This window comes from Podarcis melisellensis (assembly GCF_964234715.1).
Source record: "Podarcis melisellensis genome assembly, chromosome: 14".
NCBI classification, from domain to species: domain Eukaryota; kingdom Metazoa; phylum Chordata; class Lepidosauria; order Squamata; family Lacertidae; genus Podarcis; species Podarcis melisellensis.
In genome coordinates, this window is record NC_138546.1 from 18,971,958 (window position 1) to 18,997,919 (window position 25,962).

The 25,962-nt window shown below is 44.8% G+C and overlaps 1 protein-coding gene across 2 annotated transcripts in view; it reads right to left on the reverse strand.

The window, feature by feature from the left end:
* PPL (periplakin) overlaps nucleotides 1-25,109 on the reverse strand; it is a 48,922-nt gene extending 23,813 nt beyond the window's left edge. For both annotated transcript variants that reach the window (XM_081888212.1, XM_081888211.1), the window contains exons 1-3: nucleotides 24,779-25,109; nucleotides 2,335-2,434; nucleotides 490-644 (exon numbers count right to left, since the gene is read on the reverse strand). In XM_081888212.1, the coding sequence (XP_081744338.1) occupies nucleotides 490-644; nucleotides 2,335-2,434; nucleotides 24,779-24,840 (317 nt within the window). In that variant the 5' untranslated portion in view covers nucleotides 24,841-25,109. The remainder of the gene's footprint in view (nucleotides 1-489; nucleotides 645-2,334; nucleotides 2,435-24,778) is intronic.
* Between the last annotated feature and the right edge of the window lie 853 nt (nucleotides 25,110-25,962).

A 25,962-nucleotide genomic window follows, 5' to 3' on the forward strand; every position in this document is an offset into this window, starting at 1 on the left:
CCTAATTGAGTACCTTAGGCCTCTAAATTTGGCCTGCATGGCCATTGGGGCAAACTAGACCCACCTGTCTGTCAACTGATGTCATATGATATTAGGTTTGGAGATCTGTTATCTCCAACCTAAGTGTTAGCTAAGCTTATATTTCATCTTAGTGCTGTGGTGCTTAGTGCTGTGGTGCTCTTTACAAGGCGGCAGGCAGTAGCTTATCTCTGATCTTAGCACTGTAGGAGTACAACTTTACTATCAAGCATCTGCTGCTGCCTTTTACAGTCATAGAGCAGGCAGAAGCTTACTTCTGATCTTAGCACTGTAGTCCCACCATGCTAAGAACACAGATAAGCTTTTGCCTGCTCCCTTGGTTTGAACTTTTAATCACCTGCCCCCACCCATTTGTCAAAATAGCGCACAAAAGCAGGGCCCAACTCTGGATCTAGCACTCTGCCCAGATCCGCTTCCCCACCCCTGCCCTACTGGCTTCCCCAGACTCACTCTTCTGTGATCATATCCCCCTGTGGGTGTTTCATGTGGCGAGCGATGGCAGCATCTCCATCCAGGACATAGAGGAGCTTATCGGATTCTATTAGCTTATCTGCCGTGAGGTCTTGGTACTCAGCAGGTTGACCGGCCTTAAGCTTGTGCAGGTCCTGAGAGAGCGTTTGGAAAGGGAGAGTAGGCTTATATAAACAGCAGAATCAACATAGCGCAAAAAGAAGTATCTCGGGTCCTCTTCCTAACCCCCCAAACCTACAGGGAAGAAGAACTGATCCAGGGATCACTCTAAACAGATCCACCCCACTTCTGTTCTTCACTCACAGCTTTGAGATGGTTTTCGTTGTTAAACAGAAGCAGAATCAATAGAGCTGTGAGGTTAGAACATTAAGAGAATGGGACTCCTAATGAAACAGTAGAGTTGGCACCTCCTTCCTTCTAGGTGCAGAGGCTGACCAGACCATCAAGAGTGATGACAGGCAGGACCCAAACCAATGGCTTCAAGTTACAAGAAAGTAAATTCCAACAAAACATCAGGAAGAACTTTCTGGCGGTAAGAGCGGAAGGGACTTGCTTGGAAGGTGGTGGACTCTTTTTCTTTGCAGGTTTTGAAGCAGAGGTTGGATGGCCATCTTTTGGGGTGCTTTAGTTGAGATTCCTGCATTGCAGAGGGTTGGACTAGATGGCCCTTGGGGTCCCTTCTAACTCTACGATTCTATGACAGCATCCTTCACCATATATCAGGCCAGGGGACTACTATAGCAGAGCTCCGGCAGAGGAGAATGGTTAGGGACTCAAAAGGAGTAGTCGGGTGAGGTGGGGAGCTGCCACCACACAACACAGATCAGCTGCCAGAGGCTGCTGGCTCACTCTGCCCAATGGCAGAGATGGCTGGTGCCCATTGGGACTGGTAGGATGGAAAGCAGGAAGCCCAAATAGTCTGTGGAACCAGAGCCAATGGCAGGCAGAGCCAGCTCATTCTAGTTTTGTCCCCCAACCTTTTCCAACATGCTTAGTTCTACAAGGGAGCACTGAGACTGAAGAGGAGGAGGGAGCTGATAGCCAATGCCAAGTACCAACTCCAAATTGTTTGGAAGTAAGAAGGCAGGCAGATGGGTCTGGCTGAAGGCAGACAAAGGTCAATGGGGCAGCGCTAAGGGACAAATGCCTCCACTGCCTAACAGTAGGTCGAGCCCTGCAAAACAATAACTGTTGCTAAGTTAGAAAGTAGGAATTAAGCCTATTTTACAATCTGAATTGTATAATTAGAGATGGACATTTGTCACCTTAGGCTGCATTTACATCTGAATTGATGTTTCACCCAAAAGGAAGCCTAGAAAACGTAGTTTTGTACAGGTTTTGAGAATGTTGTGTTAGACAATTCCCAGTATCCTTAAGAAACTACAGATTCTCTGGAGGACGCCAGTTGCTTTAGATGTGTTTTAAATATATGGTGTGGATGTCACCTTATTTGGTTCCCCCAAATGTTCAGAAGTCACATTTTGTTTAATGCTACTTTTTTTCAACCTCTGTTTCTGTGTTTTATACTGATCTTATTTTATTGCTAGTTTTTTATTGTATTTTTATCTAAGTTTTCTTGTGTTTGATTCATAGAATCATAAGAGTTGGAAGAGATCCTGAGGGTCATCTAGTCCAGGAATTTCAACACATGGCCCCATCCTATTTGAAACCACACCAGAGCCTGCTTAGCTTTGCAAATGTGCTAGCAATTTTATTGCTGCACCATTATTGATATGGTTCATTTCTATGTAAAAACCATATTGAGGTTATTTTTTTAAAAAAATAAAAGTGGCATATAAGAATGCTGAAATAAAATAAACTCACATTTTGCATCTTAGAGTCTGCTTCCACAATGTTCTTTTCCACCTGGTCAGCATTTTTCTGCAACTTCTCAATCAGCTCAGACAACTCCTTGCTGGATATGCTGCGAAGAGAGAAAGAGATTTCAAGAAGGATGAAAAAAGCAGATCACAGCCAGCCAGGAGCTCACTCAGGGATATAAGATACAAGGAGCAAGAGTTTCCCTGTGCATATGCAAAGTGCTTTTAATTCACCACCAAGTAACTGCAGCCAGTTGGCCACAATTTTTGGAATAAGACAAAGAGGGGATTCCAGGAAGCACTCAGCCCCTAACACCTTACAAAATAAACACTACAAAAGCAGCAGTTGACTACACTAGTCTGTAAAATCAAAAGAACAGTAGACTACTTCAGTGTAGTGTTTGAAGGACTTTTTTCTGGTGAAGATAAATGTTTATAAAGCACTTTGCTTTCATAGCGAGTCTAATTTTTAATTTGCAAAATGCTATCACAACCTTTCTCTTCATCCAAACGAGCACCCTGTGAGGTTGGTTGCAGATAGCACCATTTTAATGCTGGGGGGGGGGGGAGGTCAAGGCTAGTAGATAGTGACTTGCCCAAAGCGAAAGATCAAAGCCATGTATGTGAAACACTTGCCAATTTCTTTTTACTGGTCCTGCTTCTGTGCTTTTAAACAGCAACTGATCATAAATCGCGTGAAACTTATCCCTAGTAGGGAATTAAGAGCTGGGTAAAGTTTAACTCATCCATGTCATGCTGCTGTAGGAGCCAAAGGAGCTGCCCATGAACAAAAGTTGGCAACTGGCCATTGATGATGCTTTGGACAAGAGAGGAAGCATTCAGCAGTTCAGAAGGGTGTCTGCAGTCTAGCAGGTTGTGGTTGATGCTCCACCCATGAAGGCCTCTGGGCACCCAGGAGAGATTAGTGTCTTCTACCCAATGCTACTCAGCCTTGGTCATTCCCCATCAAGTTTCCTGCATTGAAGCCTAGTCATGCAATCTTTGCTTGAGGGCCGTGGAGTCGGAACATCCTCCTTTTGCTGGAAGTGACACTGGCTCCGGTTTGGCAGAGTTGGGGCAAAATACCAAACTGTTGAGGCAAATCCAAGATGGTGTCAAGCCACAGAGCCAACTGCTGTTGCCTTCAGGAAACAGCCTTTATAGGGGTGCCAACTAGAATAAAATATTTGGGTGCATGCACACCATTTGAATGACAAGGCCCATCAGCTTTGGAGAGGGCCTGAACCATTCAACTATGTTATTGGGGGACGAAGGGACCTCGGCCTCTAGGAGTTTGCTCCTATGGAGTTAGACCACTGGCCCATCTAGCTCTGTACTGCCTAAACTGACTGCCAGAGGCTCTCACAGGCTATATACGTCCTTATTTATGAGAGTACGCCTCCTTCCAGCAACTCCTGCTGCCAAGCTGCTGCCAAACGTGTTGCTCTGTTTTCCTTTGGACCACATCAGCGAGGCTGAGAGGAGGGTCTTGCTATATGGGCAGGGCAGGATTTCCATACACAGTGCCCAGGTTTGAGCCCCGGAGAGGTCACTTTGGTGCTGCAAATGCAGCAAAAGCAACATGGGAGGCAGCAGTTACGAGTTACGAGTCTCTGCAGCCACAGCAGGCGCTGTGATTCTCCAGCGGTTTATCATTATATATTATTGTTAATTCTACTACCTTTTAATTTTTTTACTGGAACCTTGAAGTCCATCAAGTAGACAAAACAGTGGTTTGTGTGAAGGCGGAACCAGGTCAAAAATGGGGCAGAGCCAATGACCTTTTGAACCCCATGAACCATACTCTGAGATAGTCAGTAAATCAGCATGGGAGTTACTACAGATCAGAGATCCTAACAGGGTTAGACAGAGGCTAAGCCTGCCTGCTGTCCTATCACCCCTAATTTGCTTCCTTCAGGAAGCAGACGCTCTCCCCTCTCTCATTTGTCTCAAATTTCAGTCCATTGAGGCTTCCCCCTTAGAACTCAGTGGATTCTTCTGAAAACCAAGTCACCCTTGTTTGCAAAGTCTTCTGAATTAGAGTACAGTGGTACCTCGGGTTAAGTACTTAATTCGTTCCGGAGGTCTGTACTTAACCTGAAACTGTTCTTAACCAGAAGCACCGCTTTAGCTAAGGGGGCCTCCTGCTGCCGCTGCGTCGCCGGAGCATGATTTCTGTTCTTAACCTGAAGCAAAGTTCTTAACCTGAAGCACTATTTCTGGGTTAGCGGAGTCTGTAACCTGAAGCGTCTGTAACCTGGGGTACCACTGTACTGTTTCTTATAGTTCTGAAACTTGAGGCGCATTCCCGCCTGCCTACCCAGCCACCCCCAAATCCAAATTAGAAGCCGTCTCCCTGCTTACATTCGAAGGGTTAAAATATGCAAAAGCAGCAATAGCCCTCTGCATGACTCCCTGATAAGAGCACACAGGGACATAACAGGCAACTACTTCTGCAGACAGTGAATGGGTGATTTGGACTTATGGAAATCTTTGGTTATTTCATTTATCTCTCATAACATAATAGCCATTCCCTCGTGGCAGATAGTTTGGGAATTACTGTGCTGGAGTGATGAAAGCCTGGCACTTGACAGAACCTTTTGGTGAAACCTCCCTCCTGCTTATACAGCACTGTTCTTACTAAGCAATTGCCTCTTGACTTGCCAAGCTTGTTCTCTCTCCTAGCCAAGCATCCTCTCGGACGGAGGGTGACTCACGGCTCCTCTGACTGACAGTTTTGGACAGGAAACGAGACAGCAGCACAGCATCCGGACAGGAACAACCAGAGATCCTGAACAAGGGGCAAGGTCTAATGAGAGGCTTGTGCACTGGAAGAACTATGCCAGCAGCATTCCTAGGCTTGTGAAAACCAAAGCAGACAACCACAACCAACCAACACCCCTCCCCCCGTTTTCCTAAACGATGCCTTAAGAAACAGAACGCAGCTTTTGCTTGCAAATGATAGGAACGGGTAGATTGGTCAATTCTGATTTCTCTCATTTTCTCCCAACCTTCTTCCGTTCAGTTCCCCATGTTTCCACTTCAGTTTTCAAAATTAGGGTGAAAAAGACCCCACGAAAATTCATCAGCGTTAAGTGTCCTCTATTTGTCAAGGCATGGTCAAAATCACCCCCACCATTTTCCAAATATTCTCCCCCTGTGAAAGTGGGGACTGGGGGGGTGCCTGCTTTGGTCTCCCCACCTGCCTGTTTGAGGGCTCTCCCCCCTGCCACCTGATTCTGCGTGGATGGTGATGTTTCAGATATACAGTCATACCTTGGACCCAAACACCTTGGCTCCCAAACAAATCGACTCCCGAACAATCGAAACCCAGAAGTGAGTGTTCCGGTTTTCGAACAATTTTTGGAAGCCAAACATTCAGCACAGCTTCCGATTGGCTGCAGGACGCTCCTTCAGCCAATCGGAAGCCACACCTTGGTTTTCGAATGGTTCTGGGAGTCAAACGGACTCCCAGAATGCATTCTGTTCGAGAACCAAGGTATGACTGTATACGGTTTTGCACCCAAAGGATGGGTTTGCTATTAGTAATTGGCTACTGCAGAAAATTATATGCTAGGATCAACTGATCTTGTGCTCACAACAGAGCCATCACAACAAACACATGTGGTAAAACGCATGAGCTGAACCTAAGAAGTGTGAAGATCCCAGTTCAGTTCTCACCTTGGCTACAAACTCACAAGGTAGCTCTAAGCAAGCTATTGTCTCTCAGACCCACATCTGAGAAATGTGGCTAATAATAAAGTCACCAAGATTATGAATGTTTGAATTGCTTTGAAACCCACCCACCCCCAATATATAGACAGATAGGATAAGGGCGTTTCCAGATTAGTTTGGCATTTTTTATTTCGTTTTTGCAGGTGTATTCTGCAATATGTTATTGTTGCAATAATAGTGCATTAGCAGTGAATTTATTCTGAACTGTCCATTCACCATTCTGCTTGATTCCTTGTTCTGTGATGCTTCCCCAGTGTTATTGGAAGGAAACACTTGCACTATAGTGCAATAAAATAAACAACAACATTTTTGGTGCAAGAAGCTACAGGATTCCAGCAGGGAGTTACTGGGACAGGCACTGGCTGAAAACAAAGATTATGTCTGCCCTAAAACCTTTGCAGGGGTAAACAGTATTTGAAAGCAGGAGCACAAATAACTACCCCAATAGCATCATGAGTGCAAATCATCATGAATACATGGTAAAAAGCACTTCTAGAGGGGCCCTGAGTATTATCATTAACATCAGAAACTCCTCCAGTACTATAAGGTGTTACAGGAAAAATACTCCTACATTGGGTCACAAGAAGTCAATTCACACAAACTTACAAGTGGGGGCAAATACACTTTTTCTGGTTGGTTTTGGCCTACCACAGGCTTCACATTCATTCTGGTTGTATTAAACTTCAAGCTTGGTGTCTGTCACTGTAGCTCTGCTCGATCAACAAAGGCATGCCGTTCCTGCCAGGCTTCATAAACCAGCAGCAAATGAACAGTATTGTGGAAGGCACAATAACCATTCAGTTTGCCTTTCAGACCCTGCCAGGCAGGCAAAATGATACCACTGGACTCTGGTCAGCAGAAGGCTGGAGAAACAAAACTCTCCACAGCAGCTCCGCTGAGAAGCTGCACATGCCAAACTGATTTACACAAGTGGGACTTGCAGCTAAATGTTGCAGTGTGACATGCTCCTGTCCAGGGCTCCAGCCAGCCATGCATGTTTTTTCAGAGTAGTCCATTCCATTCCCCCTCTGGTTTCCCATCACATCCCCATTCATTGCACCAAAGCAAGTTTGGCACCGATTCTCTCATGTGATTTATTCCATGCATGAATTCTGTTGTGCTGTGGAAAAAAGGAGTCTTAAAATCAACTCTGCACCACAACCAATGTAGCTTTTATTGTTATTGTTACTGTTATTTTTACATTTGCTAGGGAGATACTTTTTTCTTTCCCTTTTTAAGCTGGCATGCTCTTTCTGTTTCTCTCAGAGTTTCTCATTTTTCCAATCTTAAATTCAGTTCTCTACATTTCTGTAGCAATTTGCAAAAACAAATGTACGATTCTATGAAAAACCACCAGCATTTTAGGACAAATTTATCCTAATAAAAACATTTTAGCAAGCAGCTTTCCCCAATATATGCATTTTGGATATGTTCTTGCTTGGAGGACTGCATTACAAAATTCAGAGGTGCGTGAATTTCAAAATAGCATTGTTTTTGCATAATGGTTCAAGAAGTGCAAATTAGTTAGTTTCTAATTTAAATGGAAGCAAAGCTGAATTTCCACCATTACCACACCATACTCTGCAAGAACTCTGGAGATTGCAGTTTTTGTTGCGGGTGTGAGAGCCTTAGACTCTTCACATAATTATTGTTCCTGCAATTACTTGGCTATGATGAAAGTTAAACCGGTTTGATAATAGTAGTTCAGAGTTGCAGTGGGGAAACACCCAGGACCTCATCCACTATGGAATGAGATTTTAGATGTGAAATATGAGGGTTTTTTTTAAAAATAATAATCTTACCACGTTGCAAATAGGACATTATTGTTCCTGGTTATTCTTATTTCCTGAACCTAACTTGTTATCACTCCCATTAAAAATATGCAGCCAGGATTACTGGAATGGTCTTCAAAACAGAGATCTGCATTCATGCTAACAACCCAAAAATGACTACCACAATCTTATTGTTCACCCCAGTTCTAAACTCATTTACTTGATATTTAAGCCTATGGTATTAGTGGATTTTATTTCCCCTACATTTGAAGGTTTTTAATTAAGGGGGGAAAGTGAGTAAGAAGAGACATGATAGAGGTGTATTGCGTGGAAGATCCAGGATAAAATGAAGTAATCCACACAGCGTATTGTTAAACCAGAATTAGTGATAGCCACCCCCTTGGATATCCCAATGACTGTGTTCTTCTTCCACTGTTGCAGGCAGTATGCCTCTGAATTACTAGTTGCTGAGAATCTCAAATAGGGACTGTGCTCTTCTGATCAAATCCTACTCACGGACTTCCCATAGGGACACCTGCTTGGCCACTGTGAGAACAAAATGCTAGACTAGATGAGCCTTTGGCAGGGCTTTCCTTCAGTGACTTCAGGGTTTCAACACAAGCTGGCAAAGACTACAGAGGAAGCTTTATCAACCTGCCTAAGGAGTCAGGCGAGTGTTTGATTTCACGATTGCTATAAAAATACAATGGAAGAAGAAGAAGAAGAGTTTGGATATGATATCCCGCTTTATCACTACCCGAAGGAGTCTCAAAGCAGCTAACATTCTCCTTCCCTTCCTCCCCCACAACAAACACTCTGTGAGGTGAGTGAGGCTGAGAGGCTTCAGAGAAGTGTGACTAGTTCAAGGTCACCCGGCAGCTGCATGTGGAGGAGTGGGGAAGCGAACCCGGTTCACCAGATTATGAGTCCACCGCTCTTAACCACTACTGTACACCACACTGGATCAATAAAGGAACTTGGTGGGTCTGTGGTCACAGGGGCAGGGACCAGGTGTAAAACTCCTACGACAGTCATCCTCAGGTTCAGAGCTGCTGCTCAGTTCAAACATTATGCCCAATGTTGGTTAAGGAAGATTAAATTATAGTGCGATGTCTGAACTAAGAAACTATGGCCCGCAATACTGGAAAATCATAATTGGAAACCATGATTTCAAGAGGGTGGGAAGGTGATAGACTCCAGCTCTCATCATACCCAACCAGCATGGGATGCTGGGAGTTGTAATCTAGCAACATCAGGGAGGAGGTACAGGTTCCTCATCCCTGCTGGAGTGAAAGGTAGCTGTTATGGCTGGATCTCAGGAAAATCCATTGTAGGACTAGACTAGGAGGACCTTTGGTCTGATCCAGCAAGGTTTTGCATTCCCTATGATCAGCACATGAGGCCTTATTAGAGGGGGCTCCCTGATTGGCAGCCCTGATCTGCGACAGGGCCTTTTCAACGGTGGTTCCCTGGTTGAGGAACACCCTCCTTAGTGCGGTGTGCCTGCCTCTACCTTTCTTAACTTTCAAGTGGAATTTGAAAACATTCCAGTTGACCCAGGCATTTGGTGGCTGAAGAATACTGTTCCTGGCAACCTCAAGATCACTGGGTGGAAGTGTGTTTTTAATTGCAATTGCTTTTAGTAAAGGTAAAGGAACCCCTGACCATTAGGTCCAGTCATGGCTGACTCTGGGGTTGCGGCGCTCCTCTCGCTTTATTGGCCAAGGGAGCCGGCGGACAGCTTCCTTGTCATGTGGCCAGCATGACTAAGCCGTTTCTGGCGAACCAGAGCAGTGCACGGAAACGCTGTTTACCTTCCTGTCGGAGCGGTACCTATTTATCTACTTGCACTTTGACGTGCTTTCAAACTGCTAGGTTGGCAGGAGCAGGGACCGAGCAACGGGAGCTCACCTCATCGTGGGGATTCCAACCGCCGACCTTCTGATTGGCAAGTCCTAGGCTCTGTGGTTTAACCCACAGCACCACCCGCATCCTGCAATTGCTTTTAGAATGTTTTTAACTGAAAACAGTCCTAGTCTGGCACTATAACCACTACACTGTCTTGAGCTTTTGGGAGGAAAGGCAGGATATATATGTAAAGGGTGAGCAGTCTCTCTCTCTCTCTCTCTCTCTCTCTCTCTCTCTCTCTCTCTCTCTCTCTCTCTCTCTGCACCTGGTCAGAGACACTGGCGAATGCGAGCCCACATTAAACTCTGAGTAAGGACATCAACATGAACTACTAATGGAAGGCAGATGTAGTGTGGAGCCATTCAAGAGAACAGATGGTACTAGTATCCATTTGGCTGAGATTGGTTTTCTTTTTCATTAAACACTGTGGCTTAGCCATTCTTGGAGGGGGTCAAAGGACCTGTTTATTTACTGGAAGGACACCCTGGGCCTCCCTCTGTTGTGCCAGGGCATGGGTGGAACAGCAGTAGGTTCTTTTGCCAAAGAATCCTGGAGGCTCTTCGAGACAAATTACTCATCCTTCTGCACTAGAAACTGCATACCAGTACTATTATTATTACAGTGGTACCTCGGGTTACAGATGCTTCAGGTTACAGACACTTCAGGTTACAGACTCCGCTAACCCAGAAATAGTACCTTGGGTTAAGAGCTTTGCTTCGGGATGAGAATAGAAATTGCGCCGCGGCGGCAGCGGGAGGCCCCATTAGCTAAAGTGGTACCTCAGGTTAAGAACAGCTTCAGGTTAAGAACTGACCTCCAGAACAAATTAAGTTCTTAACCCGAGGTACTACTGTATTCCTTATTTATTGAATTTATATACCAATAATGTATTCATTATTTATTGAATTTATATACCACCCTATACCCGGAGGTCTCATGTACAAGCACTTTGCAAAAGACTTTGCCATCTTTGCTCTTTTGTTTTGTGTATACCTCACTGAAGTTTAGTGAAGATTAGACAACCCTAAAAAGTATCTGTTTTACAAACATGGAAGATTAAGGCTGTGGGTTAGTGACTATAGCAAGATATGCATATATGAAAAAAATGAGAGCATGTGATGTTAAAAGCACACATTCTCATTGCAGTAGACACCCCCTTTTTCTTTAATTGGTGCCATATATATATATATATATATATATATATATATATATATATATACACTCTTTTTTATTGCACCCTTAAAAATTGTGACTGCAGGACCACATGGGTTTTCCCTCCTCACAATCGCTGCCGCTTGTTGCACATAAACAGACCATTTGCATTTCCCACCATGGCTGTTCCCCTCAGGTGCACCCAGGGGCAGGCAAATCTGTCAATGTTGGTTTCTCTCTGTTTTTTGTTCTTCCAGTCTTCAGCTCGGTTCAGTTGAATTTTCATGGGGAATTTTAAAAAATGCAAAAATGCTGAACTTAAGATTGGAAAAGCAAGAAACTGAGAGAAACCCAAAATGACAGATTTGCTCCATTATACTTGCACAACTCTATGGACAATTTCATCTGCAGTCCTCAGCTGACACAAAGTAGTGTAGCTGAACAAAAGAAACTGTTGGACAATTTCCGCCCATTGTGGATTTCACTTATCAAGAAAGCTCCGGAGAATCCCTTCACTTGTTTGCTCTGTGTGAGATCTCGGCCTTCTGAACTTAGCATGACCGTCTACCATTTTTTTTTTGCTCTATAAGACTCACTTTTTCCCTCCTAAAAAGTAAGGGGAAATGTGTGTGCGTCTTATGGAGTGAATGCAGGCTGCGCAGCTACCCCAGAAGCCAGAACAGCAAGAGGGATTGCTGCTTTCACTGCACAGTGATCCCTCTTGCTGTTCTGGCTTCTGGGATTCAGAATATTTTTTTTTTCTTGTTTTCCTCCTCCAAAAACTAGGTGCGTCTTATGGTCTGGTGCGTCTTATAGAGCGAAAAATATGGGTATCTTCTCCCACTCCCTCCTCCTCCCTCTCTCTCTCTCTCTCTCTCTCTCACACACACACACACACACACACACACACACACACACACACAATGTGCAGAACAATGAATGAAATTCAGGGGAAACCCCACTTATGTGGGGTTTCTGTTCCCGGTTGCTGCACTAGAATCCACCCCATTCCGCCCCTGCCCCACCCCCTTTTGGTGCTGAAAGCATTGTGCACATCAGAGGGAGTGTGCATGCTGATCATGCGCAGGTGGGGAGATGCCTGTACAATAGCATTGATCACACTTCCATTCTATTTTCAAGGTTCATAGCCAAGAATTTTTGTCTTATTCTGTTCACACCAGTTTGCCTGCAATCTTGTGTGAGTAAGCCCCACTGAATTCAATGGGGCTTACTTCTGACCCCAAGCAGACACACATAGGATTTGCAATGTCAATCAACCTACCTAGTCCAGGTAGATAAGCATTCACAAAGACTGTCTGGTTAATAATTGACTGCTTCCCGATATCTCCATCCCATTTAAGAACAAAAATATGACAACGGAAAGGCTTTGTGGGGAAAAGCCCAGCTTATCAGCATCTTCAGATGTCAGCAAGCACATGTCAAGATTAGCTCCAAAGAAACAGGAGAAAATGGATTTCCCATTGAGTGCTTGATTCACTAACAGCGAACAGCTGTAGAGACAGTTCCCAGAATTGTCTGCCACGAGAGTCTACCCCATTTCAGTACTGCAGCTCTTGGTGACACCCTGCCTGCTCCTTGAGGAAAGAAGAAAGTGGGTGAGAAAAATGCAAAAGTCCTTGCAGGTATGTCTTAGCACCTAGGACCAGGTAGGAATGGCATCAGAAGAACAAAGTGGAATTGAGGGGGTGTCAACTCAAGGCACATTCCAAACATAGCAAACCTTCAGGCTGCAGGCATTTGCCTGCCAAAACACACACACGACCAAAACAGGAAACCTGAACACCTGAACATCAAATTGCAAAGTGCTAAGCAAAAGGATTCTTAGCAACTGAGAAGCCAAAAGCAAACCAGCTTCTGTTTCTCTCCGTTCCTCGTTTTTCCAATATTAAGTTCAGTTCTCCCCATTTCCACACTGGCGCAGACTGCTTGAACTTGTCTGAACAAAGCATAAGTTTTTAATACAGGTGGCCTGCGTAGGGGGATGTGTGGAACCCAGAGACAGTTTGCCAACCCTGGTTCCCCCACCTACTAGCCCTTTCCCTTCAGGGCCAGATCAACAGACACGGGTCCCTCTTCTCTGATCTCATTCTTCACCTCCATGCCTCATTCATACAGAGAAACAGATATATTGAGGCAGAAAAACCCAATTGGCCCCACAGTTCTCAGTTACTCATTTATGCCTTTAAAGCCCTAAACAGCCTCGGTCCTGTATACCTGAAGGAGCGTCTCCACCCCCATCGTCCGGACACTGAGATCCAGCGCCAAGAGCTTTCTGGTGGTTCCCTCATTGCGAGACGTGAGGTTACAGGGAACCAGACAGAGGGCCTTCTCAGTAGTGGCGCCAGCCCTGTGGAACGCCCTCCCATCAGATGTGAAGGAAATAAGTAGCTATCTTATCTTTAAAAGACATCTGAAGGCTGTATTGCTGTATTGTTTTGAACACTTGATTGGGAGCTGCCCAGAGTGGCTGAGGAAACTCAGCCAGATGGGCGGAGTATAAATAATAAATTGTATTATTATTATTATTTGCATTTATCACAAACATGAGTCTGACCAAACTGCGGGAGGCAGTGGAAGACAGGAGTGCCTGGCATGCTCTGGTCCATGGGGTCACGAAGAGTCGGACACAACTAAACGACTAAACAACAACAATTATTATTATTTGCATTTATCTGCATTGATATTTCACGCGACTCATAGTTAATCTATGGGACTCACTTCCACAGGAGGCAGTGATGGGACCAACTTGGATGGCTTTAAAAGAGAAGTGGACAAGTTCATGGAGGAGAGGGCTATCAGTGGCTACTAGTCATGATGATTATACCACCAGGTTAAAAAGCAGAAATACTTTTGAATACCAGTTGCTGGAAACCACAGGAGAGGAGAGGGCTTTTGTGATCAAATCCTGCTTGTGGGTTTCCCACAGGAATCTGGTTGGCCCTTGTGAGAACAGTGGACCAGATGAGCCATTGGCCTGATCCAGCAGGCTCTTCTTATGTTCTTTGAGTCTACTCTTCACCATGCAGTCCCAGGATGGGTTACATCCAGCTGCGGATGTCAGACAATTCCGACAAAAATGGAAAAGGAAGCAGAAATTGCTACAGTTCTTTTGTTCATTGTGGTCAGGAACAGAAACTAGTCAAGCGAAAGCAATTGGTATCTGTTCACATTGCATTTGCTTGTTTAAGTCTGCAAATGACAAGTAATTAATGACTTTTTTTTTACATTGGTTTGACATTTCCATTACATTGAAAGAATGTAAGTTACGTAACTTACATTAAATAGCAGGCAGTGAGACAAATAACATACTATTTGGCAGAAACCGAAGTGCAGCAGAACAGAACCAGCACTGATTCTGTTGAGAACTAGTCAGAATGGCAATTGCTGCCTTCTCACATGCCTACATCTAGCTCAGTACAAGTAGTTTAACTCATTATATGCATTACCAGACAATACATTAATCTGAACCAACAATAGCCAAAACCTGCAATAATACTGCAAGGGGAAGGTACTCTGAAATAATAACTTGTTCATCCCACACTTTTCAGTTCATTTTCCCTTCACTTTCCTAACTGTAGGAAGTCTTTATTTTTTAAGTGGGTTTGCTGTTCTAGGACAACGGAATGTTTTAACCAACTGTAATTATACAAACCTAAAGTTATGGGAGATGCTTGAATTTCTTCATGCAACATTATGTAAGTCTGGAGGCCCCCTGAATTTGTTGCCTTCTCTTCCTTTCAAGGCTTTTCTGAGAGAGGGGAAGCAGAGGCAGCATCTTGGTCTGTACACCTTTAAGATCAGACACTGATCCCCAGCTACAGGTGTTCAGTTCTCCCCAGACTTCCACTGAAATTCCTTCCTGTCACCACCACCAACCAAATCACCATCATGCTTGTTTTGAATTTGTCACTCAAAACTGCAGTGGGAATAACAACTCACATTTCACCTGTGCACTGAGTATTAATTACTAGGGTTGTTTTCAAAGCACTAAATGAACTGATGAACATTTCACCCTCTACCTTGAGCAAGGAAATACAATAAAGAGTCAATCAAGAGAGTCAGTGTGGTGCATGGTGTCAGAGTGCTGCACTGAGACCTGGGAGACTGGAGTTCAAATCCCCACCTGGCCATGAAGACCACTGCCTCTCAGCCTGGCCTACCTTACAAGGCTGTTGTGAGGGATTAAATGAGGTGGAGGGAGAATCATGTACACCACCTTAAGCTCCGTGGAGGAAAGGAGGGATACAAATGCAATAAATAAATAACAAACAATAAGGTTGGCTGTTCCACAATGCCATGTGAACAGGACTCTGTGGCCAACAGGGAATTTGTGCGATCAGCTAAATAGCCACTTTCATTCTACAGCATAATTTTCTCTAGAAGCTGAGTCTTCATTAAAAGAAATGAAGCGTCTTGCCTCTTGTGGTTGAGAAGATCATCTTCAAGGTGACCAAATCTCAGAAAGGAGAAGCCAGGCTAACAGATTTACTGTGGTTTGTGCCACGAGAAATTTGTCAGTGACACGAGATTCATTGAGCATGTTATATAAGCAGAGAAGCCAATATCTGCCATAATCAGCCGAAAGGTTTGGAATAATTTTTAAGCTGCATTTGAGCTCCAAGGAGCTTAAAGCAACATTATAACCTACCTCACAAAGCTCTTGTGAGGATGGATGAGAGAAAGTGATTTGCTCAAGGCTGGCCAGTGAGCCATGCAGCTAAGCAGAAATATGAACTTGGGATTCTTTGCCACATCCAAGGCCTGGATGCCACCACAACAGCTGGAAGCAACTCAGCACTGCTGTCATTAACTCTCTGAAGCCTAAATATGACATGTGAGCCCTCTAAACAAAATTTCCCATGCCTTCTTACAAGACAGTGTTGGGTTTCCCAGATGTTGTTTTCCACCATCCCTGCTCATTGCCTAAGCTGGCTGGGAATGATGGGAGTTGTAGTCCAACAAATATCTGGGGGAACAAGATCAAAGATCAATGTCACAGGAGAAACATGCATAGTACACATCCACCTTTGAGTATATCCTACACAAATCCAGAGTGGAGCCCCTAAGACGGTTGGGTGGTGACTTAGATTTCTCCTTCTAACAACTCCTGCAGCCAAGCTGGTGCCAAACGGATTGCTCTGCTTTCCTTTGGACCACATCAGTGAGGCGAAGAAGGGGGTCTTGTTGTCTGGGCAGCCAGGAACCTCCATACACTAGGGCTGGGCGATGTATCAACAAAGCCTCACAGGCTGCCAATGCTTCTGCCACCCCCTGCCCACTGCCATGAGGAGGCTTCGCAGGCTGCTGATTATTGTGCCCCTGCTGCCAGGCTGCCACTGCTTCTGCCCCCCTCCTCCCCCCCTTGTTGATTCTGCCACCACCAGGCTGCTGACAGTCCCAGATTATTTGCACTCACTCTGACTCATCACCGTACTTTGTATTGTCCTGAATACCACCATTTGGTAGCCAAGCCCAAAACCAAAAGTCTCATTTGAATGCATTTTGGCTTGCCTGCTGCTGAAAGTGACCATGAAGTGATTGATAATATCATCATTTATCAGTTTTAGACCCTTACGTAGTAGCAGTTGTCAGGACATTGTCTTGTTCGCCTCTGTGTAGTTCCTTCCTTATTTCAGATATCGTGATATATCGATATATTGCAATGTTTAGCTGCTGAAATATCACAATATTGAAAACCAGTTGTCACCCAGCCCTACACACTGCCCAGGTTTGCACCCCAAGGAGGTCACTTTGGTGCTGCTAATGCAGCAGTTTGACTTCACCCCCCCCCCCGAGGCACACTCCATTGTCACTCGAGACAGATGGATGCCAACAACGACAACTAGTCCAATTGAACCTTACTGGAGACCCTAAAAAGAGCCTTCCTGCCTTCTCTCCACTATTTCCTAGAAACAGCAACATAGGAAGCTGCTGTATACTAAGTCACACCATCGGTCCATCTAACACAGCATTGTTTACACTGACTGGCAGCAGCTCTCCAGGATCTCAGACAGGGTCTCTCCTGAAAATGTCAGGATTTGAACCTAGGACCTTCTTCTTTCAAAGCAGATGTTCTACCACTGACTTACAACCCTTGCTTTATGTCTGCAGATGTTTCTAAGCCCTGACTGGCTCAAAGCAGAGCCCTCTGATTGGCCGAAGGGCTGTGTATAAAATGTCCTACTGCTTTAGGTCTGGCATATTTCTGTGGACTTGCTACTGGCAAAGAACCAGAATTATGTCCTTCCGCCAAGGCAAGAAATGGATGCCTCACCGGTCTCCATGACCTTGCCTAGCTACCAGTCAGTGCCCTTGCTCAGTTGCTAGTCTGGCCTACACCCTTGTGAGTTATCAAAAACTGGTTGGTTTTCCGATAGCAGCACGCGGGCTTATTGTTTAAGTTGGGAGCAAAGAAGAGGGCAATAGCAAGAGGTATTGGTACTTCACAGTATGGCCCCATGTGTCCTTTGAAGCAGGAGTGGGGAACCTCAGGCCCGATGGGGCTGGTTGTGGCCTCCCAGACCTCTCTGTCTGGCCCTTGGAACTCTTCCCAATCCACACCCTCTCTCTCAAGTCACACATTCTCACCAGTCCTGCTTCTCAAGCACATTTCCTGGGGTGAACGTGTCCTTGAACTGCAATAACACCACTTGCTAGCCTAGATAGAGGATGAAGAGCTGTGTCCTGTATATGTGTGTTTGTCTAGAAACCTCTGACTTTGGCTGCCTGAAATGTAGCCTCCTCTACAGGGGTAAACATCACATCTCATTGCTCTGCCCACCTTTGGCCTCTGGCCACACCTATAGTCCAAATGGGACTCCACACAAACCTGAAGGCCAGCTGCTTTCCTCCCTTTGCATCATGCACTTATTATTTAGCTCTTTGAAGCTAAATTTTTACTCTGCTCATTTTAATCTGATTTTTACTCTGCTCTTCGGCCGAAAGGGACTCCCAGGGCAGCTTGCAAAGATCAATATGAAGATGGCTCCGACCCTCAGGCTTACAAAAGGGATGCAAAAGGGAAAGGGACTGGGGAGGGAGGAGGAATAAAGCAAACATCTGAGCCTGGTTCTTAGTTACAAAGGATGGACGGGAATTTAAAGCTGTGCAAGGAAAAGGACGACCCCACAGTGACTCTCAGCAGAGCTGGTGGAGTGACTCTGCTTCCCTTCTCTGTTTCTACTGCAGACTGATGGAATGGCTGCTGTCAGGTGACAGATGAGGAAAAGAAGAGCCAATGGAGCTGGCCTATCTGGAAGGCTGAATATAGTCTCCTATTGGGTTGAGTGGGGTAGCATTGCCAGTGACCATTCCTAGGGGCTAAAGTGTCCTGCAAAGTCAGTAGAGCCTATAATGCCAAAGGCAGCGTGGCCATTTTCAACCCTTTGGAGCAGTCAGTCTTGGGAGAAGCTGCCATTAATGGAGGCATGATGCGTAGAACATTTTCTCAGTGTTTCATGCCCCAAAGCTCAACCGCCAGTGACAGTCCAGGAATTCAGAGCCTGGCATGCTGCTCAACAGTCCTGGGCAGGTTTCCCTTCATTTTTTCTCTATGAGAAGCCGCGGTTGAAATAATCGACTCTCCTTGCATTCAGAAATACAGTGTGTTTAGCCCAATTAAATTATAGCTTTCTTTGCAATGTGATTATTTGCAACCTACGTTTGAAAAAAAAATATAGGGTGTGTTAAAATGAGCTTCCTGTCAGCAAAATTCATATCAGGGACACAGGAGCTGGCTAAACAATGGGCAATTACTCCCCCAAATATCCTTCAGCTGAAATCTTTCAGCAACTTAAAAAATGCAAGCTGCCAGAGGCAAAACCAGCAACTGCCTGCCTACCAGCATTTCTGTGATGGAACTATGCAAGGGCTCTTCTGGCATCACTGCATCACATGCCATGGCTAAGAAGGAAAGCAATCCCTGATGTCGGAAGTCAGCAAGTGATGGGAAAGACTTCTGCTGCAGATGTTGGACAGCAACAGTTTGTTGGAACAGTACATTTTATCTTGCTTTCCTTTCCAATGCAGAATGTAAGGGTCCTGGGCAATAATAACCAAGCAATAACAACCTCTTCTTTTTAGCAAAGTGGTTGTCTTTGTGTGCCTTCTGATCATTCCCTTGGTCTAGATGGGCCAGTGGTCTGATCTGGTATAAGCAGCTTACGATATGGGTAGGGACTGGTAGGGGCATAAGAAGTGCCCTGCTGGATCAGGTCAAGGCCCATCCAGTTCTCTCAGTGGCCTATGAGATCCCTTTGGGAAACCGAAAAGCAGGACTTAAGCACAACAGCACTCTCTCTACCTGTGATCTCCAGCAACCAGTATTCAGAGGCATACAGACTCAAAGAGGAAGCAGAACATAGTCATTGCAACTTGAAGTCACTTGAAGTCAAGGCAACTGCCAAATTAACTATATGATGCTTTGAAGAAGTATGTTCTTGCAGGTTTCCAGTGGTCAATTTGAAAGGTGGCCCTGCCCCATCCTGGCATGTAGCCTCCAGAAGTTTGCCCTGAGGGAATGCAGCCCTCAGGCTAAAAAAGGATTCCTCACCCCTGGGCTAAGACAAGCAGGTTGTTTTGGCTTCAGATCTTCATCTGTCCAATGGGAATGGAAATAACAACAACAAAACAGAACAACAGCAATGCAATAATGATTCCACTGAGTTCAGGGTGCCTGGACATATTGGTTACATTTTCTTTACTATTGCAACAACCCTGTGAGGTAGACTGAGAAATAATGTCTGGGCTATGCTCTCCCAGTGAGCCCTTCTGCCAAGTGGAGATTTTTAATTCTGCTCTTGCTGGCCAAAATGTTAAATCTTCTCTGACCACTGCATCATAGCTTTTGGACAGTGAAGACATTTTAAAGGGCAGTGGGTCCCAGTTTGAAAACCTCCTTGTAGCATTGAAACTAAATACACATTCTTTCTCCAATATACTGTAACCTCAAAAAGCAAGCAAACACAGTGACACTGATTTTGTCACTTTGTAACAGAAACTGGCTATGGACATGATCTTGCAAAGTTGTTTTACAAAAGAATGACAGCCTGATGAATTGTGCAAATCATGCCACCATGATGAGTTCCCCCATCCCACAAAAATACAAGCCACTTGTTTGTGTCCAATCACAGAGTAGTATTTGCTGCATAGCAAACGTAAAACGCATTGGAACATCTCTCAAAGTGCTGCTGCACCCTCTCAGTAGCAACTCCAATACATAGCTTTGTAGATTATCCACCGTGCTAAGCACTTCACAGAATGGCACTCCAGCTCAATTTAGACCCCACTTAGATTTATCTGGGAGTTTCACCACCTTGCTCCCAGCAATTCAGAGCAGCTGTCACATTGTGTGATGGGATGCCCCCCTGCATCAATTGTCGCTTTCAGATTCTTAGGAAGATCATCCAGTCCCTAGATCTAATTTGTAAATGCTGATTGCATGGCGGAACTTGGATCTGTTCCAGTTTCCCCTTCTTGCTACAATGAGTCATTGAGCAAAATGAATGGCAATTTGCCTGTCTCTGCTCGGAGTTTTGAGTATCTTTTCCATCCCCAGCAGTATTTTGGATGGGCAATGCTGTGCTCCTTTCCAATTCTGACATATTTACGCATGCAAAAACAGTGGAGCAAATCCTTCATGGACTGGATAACAATAGAGTTTTCCTTTAAAAAATATTGTGCTTTTAACTGTAGCCAAACACAGAGGTAAAGGTGTTTGGGAAAAACTATACCAATTATATTTCTGAGTGTCTGGCTGGTACAAACTGCACAGGAGCAGGATCAGAAAAAAGCCAGCAAAATTCAGCCTTTGATAAGGCCCACCCTCAATATTAAATGTTTTCTAAATATTAGTTAATTAGTTCAATGTATTTATATCCTGCATGCAGGCAACTTTTTACCTAATCACTCACTAAGAAGTAACACATTTCAGTAAGTTTAAACATGTTGGGCTATCTGTATTTATGTTCTGGCAGTTCTACAATAATTCCCCCTCTCCACAAAATCACTGGCTATAGCCCAGGGATGGGCAAATCTGTCAATTTCAGTTTCTCATTTTCTCACTCTTCAGTTCTCCACACTTTGACAACCATTTGCAATTAAAAAAAAAAAACCTCAAGGAGGTTCGTCACCATGTAAGTGTCAATTTCTTCTAATATGCAGGTTTATATGCAATTTTGCATAATTTTTGCAAAGCAGCCTTCTCTAATAGGATGCATTTCTGCTCATACATGCATCTTTATGCAGTTTACTCTGGTATAAGTACACATTACTTGGCTAGAGAACTGCACTGCAAAATCCAGAGATTTGCAGATTTGGGGAAATGTAAATTAGTTAGCTTCACCTTTATTTGCAAACTGAATCGATTCCCCCCCCTTCATACCTCTCCCCTGCCCACATGCCCTCTGCACACCCTTTTCTTTTAAGCTTGTCTCAGCTGTGTGTGTGTGTGTGTTTCAACATTTAAAGCAGCTACCCACATAGCCACCCTACAGCAGGGCTTGACATGGTTTGGAGGTTGAGGAAAGTCACTCCAATGACCCACCCTGGTTAAATCTCCTCCAGATTGCTCAGGGTTTGGTTGGTTGTTTTTTGAAAATGGTGTGGCTGGCACAATTAATGAAAGAGAGCAAATAGCAAACAAAGCACATCAGGAAGGATCATAACTCCAAGTCGCCACCCTCCTTCTGACAGCTTCACCAAAACAAGCCCTCCGGAACAAGAACGCAACACCCACACAAAATATGCATCGTGCCTCATCATAACAGGATTCCCCAGACGATATTTGTTGGGGGTGGGAGAGAGATCCTTGAAGTTCCAAGAAATGTCACAAGCTCGTGTCCAAAGTTTAATACAAAAAGTTTCCACATGGCTGTTTCAAGGAATGAGGCCAAACGGACTTGCAGCTTCTCTAGGGGCTTGTTAGGACCAGGGAAGAACACTCTCCCCCCCACCCTGCTTATATGGAAAATTGAAACTTGCCTCCAGAGTGGAAGATTAGAAAGGAGGGTTGTGTAAACAGGGCTGAAGTGCTAAGTTGTTGGGCCTCCGCTTTGCAGGGAAGCTTTTACCCACTGACCTGAAACACATTTCCCCACAATCACAGACTGGGGAAGGGAGAATGGTAACAAACATGGTTGGTTTGCACATTGAGTCTGATTAGGGGCTGCTGCTGGAAGCTATGCAAGTCATGGTAGAAAGCTTCACCTGATGGATTTCTGCCTGCTACTTGGCAGCTAATTTTGCACATCAGTCCTAATTAGCCAGACTGAGCTATCTGGAAGAAGAGCAGGGTAGAAATAAAATTATAATGGTGGCTTCGTAGTGTTTAGGAAACGCATTTTGTACATGCTCAGAGGCATACCCCATCACTACTTCTAGTGGCATCTCAAGACCAGGGAGGCTGTGCTCAATAGCAGAGCAGATACTTTATATGCAGAAGAAGTTCCCTGGTTAATTCCCTGGTATCTCCAGCTAAAAGGGTCAGGTAGTTGATGACAGGGAAGACCTATGCTTGTGTGATTAGAAGTCAATCTATATATATTGTTTAAGGCAGCTTTATATGTCCACGTTGAGCCATAATTCTACTGCACTATACAGAGACCCACATAAAGCACAGGGAAGCACTTTCATAATCCCTCCTTTGGAAATCTGTTTACAAACCTCCCCAGCATGAAAACTGGTTTTAAATTGTTGTGTTTTATGCACATTTCAGCTTTTTCCTGGAATCTCTCCTGTTGTGATTTTATTCCACTGTGAATCAGATTTTGCAAAATGCCCAAAGTGCTCAGTTGGATGGGCTGTGTGCAAATGTAATAAACAGAACAAAATACTCAATGCAATAAATATAGAGAAACACTGCCAGAGTTATGGTGGTCATGTACATAAGATATTGGGGCTCCTGCACCTTAAATTAAAACATATATATGTGCATGAGGCTTTGTAACGCTACAGAGAAGCAATAGAGGACTGGAGGAGAATGGAGGCAAGGATAGAGTATGCAATTATTTCAGTTGCAAGCCAATCTCAAGAAGATCTTCTATAAAGCTATTAAAGATGCAAGAGCAACGTCTGTTTTTCACCTGGGCTATCCCAATCAGAGGGGGCAATACTGGGCTACTGGGCTTGATTTTGTGGCCATTTCCCCCCCTTGATATATAAAATGGTTTGACCTGGTGCAAGGCAGCTTCTTATGTTCTATTCCTGCTTATTAAATCAATGCAAGTTGCTGCTGTTTTAATTAGGACACATCGAAACATGTTATTTGGCTGTGGAAAAGTAACACATCAGGTGCATGCCAGCATAAGATGAGAAGAGGAGCAGAGGGAGGAGAAAACAAGAAAGGGTGATGAAGCCGCACCCTGAGAGATTAAGTTCAGGAATGTGGCAACAATCTCAAACAAACTATTCTGAAGAGGAAAATTAAAGCTGCAGCCTGTGTGTGCATATTTCCCTGCGTGGTAAACCCCATCGCACCCAGTGGGATTGACACCTGGGTAAATGCACACAGGATCAGGCTGCTCAAACTGTATATCTTGTTTCGGTATGAGAAATAATGTGTGAGAAAGTACTATTGAGGATACACAGAGTACCTGTCACACGCACGTTAGTAACCATAACTGTTCATATTTAGCAGTAGAATGTCAAGAAGTTGGCTCAGCTGGTTGGAGTAGGGTGCTGATAACACCAAGGTTGCAGGTTCGGCTCCCGTAAAGGACAGCTACATATTCCTGCATTGAAGGGGGTTGGACTAGATGGTCCTCAGGGTCCCTTCCAACTCAAGTTTCTGGACCTTTCTTTCACTTGCCCTCTTCAACAACCACCAAACACACAGAAATTAACCTGGAAAAGCTTTCTCTGTCATCTGATCTCTGTGCCAGGTAAAGGCAGCTTTCCAAATATCTGCCTTTTCAAGCTGCTGCCGCAAGACACAGGAACACAGACAGCAAACAAAACAAAACAAAAGCAAATCTGCTTTCAGTACAAGGGCTCAGTGACAGGAGTAATACAACACAGAAATGCTATAGAACATGTGCAAAGTCCCTGTTGCACACCACTCGTTAACATAGCTGTCAACGTTTTTTAGGGAAATTCCTTTATTCCGAATAGGATTCCTCGCAAGAAAAGAGAAAAAGTTGGCAGCTATGCTCGTTAATCTACCTACCTAGGTACCGGATTTGGGGTGGCAGTAGTGAAGGTAAACTGGGCATAGGGTGCAGCTTAGTGGCAGGCTTGATCCTGCACATGTTTCATTTTTAAGCTGAAATGAAGTGGATATATGGCAAGAAAGCTGTTAGCAAAATGATGCTCCTGTGACATTGGATCACAGAACAGAGGTATGTACTGTAGAAAGTCCAGATAGGAACATAGGAATCTGCCTTATACTTAATCAGACCATTGGTCCATCTATAGCTCAGTATTCTCTATACTGACTGGCAGCAGCTCTGCAGAATTTGTTAGGGAGCCTTTCCAAGCCCTTTCTCGAGATGAACCTGGGACTGTCAACATGCAAAGCAGATGCTGTACCACTAAGATATGGCCCTTCTGTCTCTCCTCTTGGTCCATCAAGTTCAATATTGTCTACACTTCCTGTCAGTGGCTCTCCAAGTTTTCAGGCAGCGAGACTTCCCCAGCCCTACCTGGAGATGCCAGGAATTGAACCTGGGACATTCTGAATGCAAAGCAGATTCTTTGCCACTGAGCTACAGCCCTGGAGAATCTAGGCGACAGCTCCAGGGCTGCCCTGGAGATCTGAAACTGTACAGGTACGGCTCACACCTGCTTGTTCCTCCCCACAAGCTGCCTAGTCAGGAGCAGGATCCGTATGTCAAACGACATGTGTAAACAGAGTGCAACGCTCACCTTTTCTTCTGCACTGTCGGGCTGTACTTCCCTTTGTTTCTCTTCTTGAACAGGGAATGCATAATGTTAACCCCAGGGTTCAGCAAGTGCCGACGGAATCTCGTTCCAGTGGAAGTCCAAAGCAAATAAAATTAAAACGAATGAACCGGCAAGGCTCTGTCACACAGCTCTTGTTGTTCCCCCTGGTGAAAGGTTGCTGGTGTCTGTTTTTGATGCTAGCTCCTGCAGTTTTAGAAAAGTTGCTGAACGGAGAGAGGGAGAGAGAAAGAGCAACTCTGCGGCTACCTCAAGTCCTGCTTCTCTGGCACTTCTGCCAAAGGAACTGCAACTCTCCCAGGCCAAGCGAACTGGGAGTTACCTCCTCCCCCTGGAGGTGGTGCTTACCTACCACACACATGTCATGGGCCCAGGCGGAGCCAGTCTAGGCCATTATTTCCTCGTCAGCCTCTGCCGGGAGCAGCTGTTGCTATGACTGGCTATGACTAGCACATCTTTCTGTCACTGGCAGTGTACAAAGCTTGCAAGATACTTCCCATTCAGCCCTTTCTCCTTTGACTTTAACAGCAGCTCAGCAGGTATAAGTTCACCAGGTGAAGCTTTTTCACCTAACAGGAAAATAAGCGGCTTGGGGAAAACTTCACCGGTTAAATTCATGTACCCAAGACTGCTGTTAAAGGCTGAGGAACAGGAGGGGAGGGGAGGGGAGTAGTGGTTTTTTTATGGCTGACAATGTTTAAACTGCCTTAAGGACAGTTTGATCAATAGGCATTAGCTGGTGATAATGTTTAGTTCCTTCATGCCTTGAAAAGCTTCTCCTGTTGATTTCAGTGGATCAAGCAGCCTTTCAGGTCACAAAGAGCAGATCGGGCTGGCCCCCCCCCCATCAGATGGCAGCCCTATCTGTGTTGTGGAGGGAATTCCAGCGACTGTAGCTCTTCTCAGTTTTGCATGACAAGCTGCACCAGCAAACATTCCCTGGCCAGGCAACTGTAAAAGACAAAGGAGCCATATCTGCTTTTGAATCTAGTTACCTTAGATAGAGCTTAATTTTAGCCCCAGAGCTCCCCCCCCCCACTTTTTTATGCCTGTACTCAGCCCTGCATTAAATGGATGCCTCTTATCACATCCATCTGAGTTGACAAAATACCCTACCATTCTGTCAAGTGTAGAGTACAAAGCATTAC